The sequence below is a fragment of the Cryptomeria japonica genome, chromosome 8, assembly GCF_030272615.1.
Source record: "Cryptomeria japonica chromosome 8, Sugi_1.0, whole genome shotgun sequence".
Lineage (NCBI taxonomy): Eukaryota > Viridiplantae > Streptophyta > Pinopsida > Cupressales > Cupressaceae > Cryptomeria > Cryptomeria japonica.
The window spans coordinates 23,420,271-23,429,684 of record NC_081412.1 but is presented as its reverse complement, the minus strand read 5'-3'; the positions used below and the strand labels follow the sequence as shown (position 1 = coordinate 23,429,684).

The 9,414-nt window shown below is 40.1% G+C and overlaps 1 protein-coding gene across 1 annotated transcript; it reads left to right on the top strand.

The window, feature by feature from the left end:
* Nucleotides 1-5,858: 5,858 nt before the first annotated feature.
* On the top strand, nucleotides 5,859-6,775 carry LOC131051639 (uncharacterized). The gene is made up of 2 exons (XM_057986206.2): nucleotides 5,859-6,317; nucleotides 6,422-6,775. Exons 1-2 carry the CDS (start codon nucleotides 5,859-5,861, stop codon nucleotides 6,773-6,775), a joined length of 813 nt encoding a protein of 270 aa, XP_057842189.2.
* The last annotated feature ends 2,639 nt before the right edge of the window (nucleotides 6,776-9,414 follow it).

Below are 9,414 nucleotides of genomic sequence, written 5' to 3'. Positions count from 1 at the left end.
ATCCCAATGACTTGTGCAGAATTGATAGATGAGGTAACTAAAGATGAAAGTTTGAAGAATGTGTCAAATTTCTATGAAGATTTAGATGATAATGAGCAAAATGAAATAGAAGAAGCAATTTTGTTACATTTAGACATATATAAGAAGGCTTTGGTAGAGATTTTGAAGGAAATTCCTTTATCATTGTAGAATAAAATAGATGAAAGGAGATTAGATGCAATCAAGAGAAATAGAGAGATTAAAGAAGTTGAACTTTTGAGTTTGTGTGGTTCTATAAATAATGAGGAAATGAAAAGATGTATAGAAATTGCAAATAGAACAATCTTTAGCAGCAAACCTCGGCAAATAAGCTTAATGATGGGTAGAGTCAATTAAATAATAAATGAGACCAGAGATGGTTGGGCTAAATTATTCCAAAAGAACCCTGATTTCCTTCTCAAGAAGAATTTGCTAAGGCAACAACTCCTACCATTTTGGAAAACTCTAAAGGGAAAGGAATTTTGGGAAGTTCAGATCAAATTTTGAATGAACCAGTTGATAATCCTAAAATTGATGAGAATGTATAGACTAAACAGACAGAGACAACATTTATATAGTCTGAGCAAGGTAATATAGGTATTGTACAGTATATTGATAATATTATGGATAATACTACACCGACAGTAACAGATATTGCACCAAGTGGTGAAGCCACTGGTGCAAAAGAGGATGAGAAAATATATACACTGGGAGAGGATAAAGAAACATAGACCAATAAGACACCCAGTACCATACCAGAAATTGATTCCCCAACAAAATTTTTGGCAATTGACACTTCTCAAGTTGAGAAGAAATCAATTACAGAGATGAGTCCCACAGAGCTAATGATGATGGCTACTCAAAAGCTAATGAAGGAGAGATCTACAAACAAAGGAATAAAAGATCAACCAATAATAGTTTTGCACAGATTGATTCCCGATTGTATGATTGAAAATGAAGCAAGCTCTTTCGGAAAGCTTCAGGTATTGACAGAGCACATATCTAAAAACTTTGAATCACTACAGCAGATTTCCGATGGGCAAGCACTTGAAAGATTTACTTTGGCTAAGAAAGCCGCTTTTGACTAGATTATTGAGACAGCGAAGAGGAAGGTTGAAGAGAAACATATACTTATTCAAAATTCTTTGAAACAGGGTACTAACATCTACAGGGTCTATTGTAATATAGAGATTCTTACAACAAATGTAGATAAGAGGATAAGGGAGTTATAGGAAAAGATTGGTAATATTGTAAATTCTTTTGATGGACTAACTTCACTTACAACATCCATTGATGGAACAATTTTGACTTTGGAGAACCAAATTTTTTCTTTTGAAAAGGAAAGAGACAAGATTATTCGGAGAGCATGGAGTCTCAGAGGTTTGGTGAGTCCAAGATTGGATTCACTTGGTGTACATAAGAGGGAATGCATGGATATGCTTGTGAAGCTCACACCGACAGAAGTCACTGAGAAAGAAACACTTGCACATTTACTGAGTAGACTTGTATCCATATCTGAAACATTCAAAACCAGCTGGGATACCTATATACAACTACTAGAGAAAGCTTATCCGGAAATCTTGAAATTGGTCAAGCTCTGGTAAAGTAATCAGTAATTATCTTTTACCAGTCTTTGGCATTGATGTCAAAGGGGGAGTATATGTATGTGAAAAATATGTATATAATCCTAAGGGGAGGATATCAGACAGAGAGTATATTGCAAACATAGTCAATCAGCTCAGAGGGAGCATGTTTCAATTGAACCGACAGGGAATCCATTTTTCACATGAGTGTTGCCATCAATGCCAAAGGGGGAGATTGTTGGCAATTGACACTCATTGGATTCATATATTGTCATTGATGGCAACAAGATTCTATAGAAGACATATACTGGCAGATACCGACATTGGAGGCATACACCGGCATTGGAGTATTTAGGGTCATCACCGACACCGACATCCAACACTTCAGTGAAGCCGACATCAGTCTGGGATCCGAAAAGTTTTATTTGTAAATCATTTTGTAATTGTTGTATAGAGCCGACATTGAATATCTTTTGTAATGTATTGTAACCGACATAAGGCATATTGTTTGTAGGGGGTATATAAGTCAGTCTGTTAGGTCATTTTGAGATACGACAAGGTAGTAGAATAAAGTAATGTGAAGGATATGTATGTAGGTCATTTGTATGCGAAAGTAAAAGAATGAAATGATCAGTAGATGGTTTGTAAAGCATTCTTGGAGGAAAGGAGATACTCGTCAAAGGGTTCAGGGTTTATGAACCGGTACAGAGTAGAGCTATAACCAAAACTCTTTTTGGCATTACACATGCATTTTGTGAGTTGACAATTATTGTTTTATCTCAACAGAAGCTTGTAGTCAATGAGACTCTTTCGTGTTAAGCGGTGTGCTCTAGGAAGCATGCCTTCCTGCATGTGAAAGCCCCCATGCTATGTAATATCTTTCATATGGCCAGTGAATTGATATTGTGGGTCACAAATCCCATTGTGGTTTTTCCTCTTTGAGGTTTTCCAAGTATAAAATTATGTGTGTTATGGTGCTTGATGCTTTGCAAAAAGGAGATTGTTAGGATAAAAAACACAAGCAACAAGCAAGAAACCAATTGTTAGTGTTAGAAATCACAATTTAAACAATAGCCTAATCAAGCATATCAAGAGAGATACTAAAAAAGAAATGGAAAGCATGAAAATACAAAATAGGTAAACTCTAAAATCCTCCAAATGCTGACCAAAACATTCATAGTGACTCCTCCCTTGTTCCTCTCCTCTCCAAGTTCCCAAATGAGTGTAGCTCTCAGTAGCTTTTTGCACTATTTTTGGATGTCTTATGGAGGTTCAAGATTGTGAATAAAAGCTCATAAAAATGCAAACATGAATAAGTTGAAAATGAGATTATTATCTAACCTAGTATTGATTTTAGTGCAAAAGAGTAAATGTAAATGCTTATGCTAAATGCTCTCTAAATTTCACTATAGGTTAAATGCATACAAGTTTTCAGGTAAAATGGAGCAATGGAGGGTTGAAATTGAGTAATCTCATCAAGGGCCATGATTGAAGGGCTTAAGATCCATGTGAGGACTTTCAACCCAATCCCAGGATGATAAATGTCAACAAGACATGGGTTGAGAGGAGAGGGAATAAGCATTAAATGCTTGACATGACTTGAGGGTTAACTTGGGAGGTAAGGTTAATGTTGAGTTGAAAGAATAAAGCCATTTATCTAATAAATAATGCCCTTATCCAATGGATAAACTCTTGTGCAAGAGTTAGTGAGGATATCCATGGTCAAAGCAATAAATGCTTGAAGAGACCCATGGGTTAAATGAGGGTTGAGTTAGAGGTAAAGTCTCTAACCATGGAGACAAGTAGATTTAACCATAAATGGTTATGCAAGAGCCATTAATGGTCATGTAAGAGCCATTAGTGGTTTGGAAGACTTTAGGGGTTAGCTTGTTGAACACATAAAACATTAAATGCTTTTCAAAGACTTTGGAGTCTTTGAGAAGTGACTTCAAGTTGCTTAGGAATGTGACAATATTTAGGGGATGGATTAGGCTAATTAGGAATGATTAGAAAGTGGTTAGAAGGGTCTAGAAGGGGATTTAGGATTGCAAGTGGATTTGGTGGGTGAGGGAAAATAGGATTTAAATTAAAATAAAATTAATTTATTTCAACTTGTGGTTGCAACTTGCATTTGTAGGAGAATGTAAGTGGGGGGGGGGGGGGGGATTTAATGATTTAAATAAATGTTTTATTTATTTATTTAAAAGAAGAAAGGGGATTTAAATAAATAAGATTTATTCATTTAATTAATTGTGAATTTGGTGTAATGAATTAATTAAACTAAATTCAATAATTTATTTAATTAATAGGAGAATGTTTGAGGATGAATTAATTAAATGTTAATTTAATTAACTATTGGCTAGTGGGTTTATTAATCAAATAAATAGAAAATATTCATTTAATTAAAATGGAAAGATTTATAGCACATATCACATAAAAAAATGGAGCGCAGGAGGAGGTTAGGGTTTGCAGGAGGCAGCGGATTTCGGTCGTGAGCTTTGGAGGATGGCTCCCGATGCCTGGACAACCAATGGTCCTGGTTCCCACCTCGTGCTAACCAGTTCCAGCAGCAGGGTTCAGATCAAAGGAGGAGGGACGAGGGCAGCTTTGGTGAGGCCTGCATCTCTTTCAAGCCAGACAAAAATAAATGGGGTCATTCCTAGATTCTGAACTTCCCTAAGTGGAGTAAAAAGCAGACTGAGGAGCGGTTTTGGAAGAAAAAATCAACAGCTACTAAGAAACCCATTATGGTGGAGGCACCGACGATGACAGAAAAGAGAACCATTAGCATCTATATTGATTCACTGGCTTGGAAGGAATCGGTTCAAGTTTTGCATGCTAGAGATTTCTTAATGAAGTGGGGAGGAGATTGGCCTGCTTTTTCAAAGATTAGGAAATGGGTTGATGAGGAATGGGGGAGCCACTTTGAGATTAAAACCCTAACTAATGGCTTTTTCCTAATCATTGTTGTGTCAGAAGTTGAAAAAACCAGAATTATGTATAATGGGTCTTTCATGATGATGGGAGTAGGGTTCTACATTAAAAATTGGATCCCCAACTTTGATCCTCGGCAAGCCTCCATTGAGGAAATCCTTGTATGGATTAGGTTGTACAACTTACCGCATGACTACTGAAAGGAGAATGTTTTCAAGGTAATCGGCGACAAATTAGGGAGATTCATTAAATCAGATGAAGTCATTGACAAATTGGACTCATGTATGTATGCTTGAATCTGTATTATGTGGAAACCACACCCCTTACTCCCCAAGGCCATTAAAATCCGCTCCCCTGAGGGTTTTTGGAGGCAAGAGATAAAAGTTGAAGAGACCATGGTGAAATGCAAGTCCTGTGAGTGGGGGCATGAGGAGTTTGAATGTATGGTAGGACAGAAAGGCAAAGGCAGGGTAGACAGAGCTCTGGAGGATCAATTGGTAGAATCATTGAAAGTTTTAAAGGTCATGCCAGATGTCACACTTACAGATTCGGCTCCTGTCATTGACTCTGTTGTTTGCCCGAGCACAACGATCCTACAATGCGACTTAGGAAGGGATGGGCTAGAAGTGTCCATGGATGTTTCCAAAGATGCAATGGTGTCTAAGTTGGTAGACAAACCCCCAGTCATTGTTCCTGCTATAGGTTTAGATGTTGCAAACCAGAAAATTTTTGAAGGGGAGGCTGCATCAAATCGGGGTTCGCTCTTGGCAAGATATGACGGGGAGACTCACGTGGTTTCAGCAAGTGGATAAGTGCTTAGGGGCGGTCTCATTCCAATGATTGTCTCTATTTCAGAGTCAGACCTAGTTCTCATACCTCAGGCTGGGGTAGGCAGTGTGGGGTTTCCTTTCCTCTCCCGCCGCCTCCTCCCCTAGGGCCCGGAAGGGAGGTACCTTTTGCAGAAACCATGGGGAGACAACTGGCGACCCTGACTTATGACTTTGCTGCACAGCTTGAAGAGGTAACGACAGGAAGGTTCAAAGATATTTATGTCTCCCTGATCAAGGAGGATTACGAGAAATTGTTGGAGATGGAGTCTGGAGATGAAGATGCCCTAAGTGATGATTCGTTGGGGTTGCCGGCAGAGGTAGGGGAGACAGACACAAGAACCATCAAACAGACCAAATAAAATCCCAATAAGGCGACTAAAGGGAGTATGAGGGGAAGGAAAAATAGATAGAAGTTGCTGGACGAAGCAAGCAACATGAAGGGGCAGACCAAACTTCTTAGATCCGGGAGAGATTTGTTCTCTCCTAGGCAGCAATGAAGTTCCTAACATGGAATGTTAGGGGCTGCAATGTCCTTGACAAGCATTGCATGATCAAAAGAGGATTTGATCAGGCGAAACCAGAAGTTATTTACATTCAGGAAACTAAGTTAGGTAGTGAAGAGGCGGCTAGGATTCTTGGTGTTAGACAGAGATGGTCTGGTTTTTTTGTTAATGCGAAGGGGGCTTCAGGTGGCCTGGGTATCTTGTGGAACCCCCAATTAGTGAAAGTGGAAGCAGTCTCAAGTTCTAAATACTGGCAGTTGGCAAAGGTAAGGTCACAGACTATCAACTTCTCAAGTTTCTTAATCACTGTTTATGGTCCTATTAAAACAACGGATAAGTGCCAGCTATGGAAGGAAATTACCAATACTTTAGAGGATATTAGGCCGGCCATAACGATTTTTGTGGGGGATTTCAATGCCACTCTTTCCCACTTGGACAAGCATGGAGGGGTGAGAAGGATGTGCAGGATTCAATCCGATTTTTAGACCTTTGTGTATTCTAATGCTTTGCTTGAAGTGGCTGCTAAAGGTGGGAACTTTACATGGACTAATAGCGTTTGGGTTTCTCCAACATAGCTGAGAAACTTGATAGGTTCTTTTTGGTAGGGGATTGGAACCTGGTTCCCCTTATTTTTGAGGCGGACGTTTTGGCAATCTCTGGCTCAGATCACTTCCCGGTCTCACTTGTTTTGCAGAAGGATGGAGCTCCGCTCAGATGCCCCTTTAAGGTGGAAAAGATGTGGCTAAGGGAGAAAGGCTTCAGAGATCAGGTTGTTCGATGGTGGAAGGAGGCCCCTGTGGTTGAAGGATTCTTGTCTTTTCAGTTCTTTAAAAAGCTAAGCTATGTTAAACAGAAACTGAAAAGCTGGAACAAGACTGTATTTGGAAATATCTTTGAAGAGAAATGAAGGATTGAAGGCGAGATAGAGGCTCTAAACTTGAAAGTCCTTGCTGAGGGAATGGACAAGGTGGACTACCTCAGGAAGAAAGACCTGCTCAGTAGATATGGGGAAGTATTGCAGAGGGAAGAGATTTTTTGGAGGCAAAAATCACGTGAGAATTGGATTAGAGCTGGAGACAAAAACACAAAATTCTTCCATAGTTCTGTAAAGGTTAAGACATGTCTTAATAGAATTTTATCTCTGCATATGAAGGATGGTACTTTGACGGAGGATTCTGACCGGATTAACTAGGAGGTGGTTGCTTTTTTTGGAAATTTATGGAACAAGAGTGGGATTGATCAGGACAGATTGAAAGAGGAGTTTTTGGTTGTGATCCCTCAATTACTTTCTAGGGAGGACAATTGGATGCTTGAGGATCCTGTCTCTCTGAAGGAACTGAAAGAAGTTGTTTTTGATCTTGGTGGGGAGAAAGCATCGGGTCCGAACGGCTTTCAGGCTTTCTTTTGCTAGTTTTTTGGGGATTTGTTAGGTGGCGAGCTGTTGGCGGTGGTTGAAGAGTCCAGGACTAGGGTATTTATCCTGAAAGAATTCAATTGTACTTTGGTGGCGCTTATCCCAAAGAAAGATAAATTGATGGGCTTCGAGGAATTCCAACCGATCTCACTGTGTAATACTATACAAAATCATTTCAAAAATTGCTGCCAACAGACTCAAATTGATCTTGGAAAAACTTATTTCATGTGAACAGAGCGGTTTCACCCTGTGGATGAACATTGTTGATGGGATTATTGTGGCTCATGAGGCGATTCATATGGCCATGAAGAGAAGACAAAGAAGAATGATGCTGAAGCTGGACATCTGAAAAGCCTACAACAGAGTTGACAGGTCCTTTCTTTTGGCTATGCTTGCCAAGTTCAGCTTCAGTAAGTGTTGGATTAAGTGGATTTCTAGTATGATTATACAGTTCAATGTTTTGATTTTAGTTAGTGGTAGCCCCCAAGGTTTTTTTCCTACCTCGCGGGGTATTCACCAGGGGGATCCCATCTTCCCCTTTCTTTTCATATTGTTGCCGGAAGTTTTAGGACGATCGATTGCAAAAAAGCGATCTCAAGGGATGTGGAAAGGTTTTGAGATTGCTAGAGGGGTGGAAACGACTACACATTCTCAGTTTGCTGATGATACTTGCCTTTTTGGTGTGGCTTCCATGCAAGAAGCAACGGTGATGAAACAAATGCATGATAGATATAGTTGGGCCACTGGACAGGAGGTCAATTGGCAAAAGTCGAAGATATTCTTTTTTCACACAGAAGTTAGTACTCAGAGGGCCATTGCCAGACTCTTTGGTATCATAATTGGACAGCTCCCTGGGAAGTTTATTGGTAGGCCGCTCTTTGTTGGAGCGGCTAAGATGGAGATTTGGAAAGGACTACTTGATTGTTGTAAAGCAAAAATGGAGGGTTGGAAAAGTAAATGGCTCACGTTGGTCGGTCGTATTTTAATGTTGAAATCAGTAATCTCGGCAATGCCAATTTTCTCCATGGCTTGCTTCAAACTTCCAGGCATGATGATCAAGAATATTCAACAGAAAATGAGGAAATTTCTGCGGAACGGTAAACAAGATCAGGACAAAATTCCTTTAATGGCTTGGGATAAAGTTTGTAAACCGAAAGGGGGTGGAGGTGCAGGGTTCCATGACTGGAAGTTAATCAATGAAGCTATGGGGGTGAAGTTACTATGGTAGATGTATAGTAACCCAAAGCAGAGATGGGTACGTATTCTTCAGACTAAGTACTTGGACAATGGGGATAGGGAGAGGATTCTCACGGTTGAAAATCCCAAAAGAGGTTCTGCCCTTTGGAACTTTCTTGTGAATTGTAGAAGCCCGGTGACCAATCATCTGACTTGGCTGATTGGAGATGGTCATAAGGCTAGTCTCTAGCAGGATTCTTGGGATGGATGTCCATCCTTGGATGTTGGGGCTCCTCAGCGGATTGTTCAAAAGACCATCCAACAATGGGGAGACAAAGTGAGTGATTTTCTGGTCCAAGATTCATTCGATCTGGGACAACGAATGACTTGGAAGGATCCTAGCAATATGGATTTGGAGGAGGATGATCAAAGGACGTTGAGGAATATCCTAGGAAGCAGAGAGGTGATGGGTTATAGGGAGCAGGATTAAATCATTTGGTATGGTGTGAAGAGTGGAATTTACTCTTTCAAGTTGGGGTATGCCTTGTTGGAGGTAGATGTCAAGAAGGTGGATTGGGAAGCAAAGGTATGTTGGAACAATGCTTGTCTACCCAAAGAAGGTGCATTCTCTTCGCTGGTGGGCAACAACCGGATTCTGACCGGGGATAGACTTAAAAGAATGGGGTTTGCGGGTCCCTTTTGTTGTGTGCTTTGCAAGAAGGAGGAGGAAGATGTGGATCATCTCCTCCTGTGATGTGATTTTTTCCAGGAAGCATGGCGCTTTGGGTTGCAGAGGCTGAGTTGGAAGGGGTCGTTAGCAGGGAATCTGCGTGATTGGCTGGAATCGTGGCCGGTTTTGTACAAATCTTCAACTTTTGCTGCAATTTAGAAGGTCATGCCTTCAACAATAATATTGTTAGTTTGGAAAGAATGAAATTGAATACTCTTTGAGGATA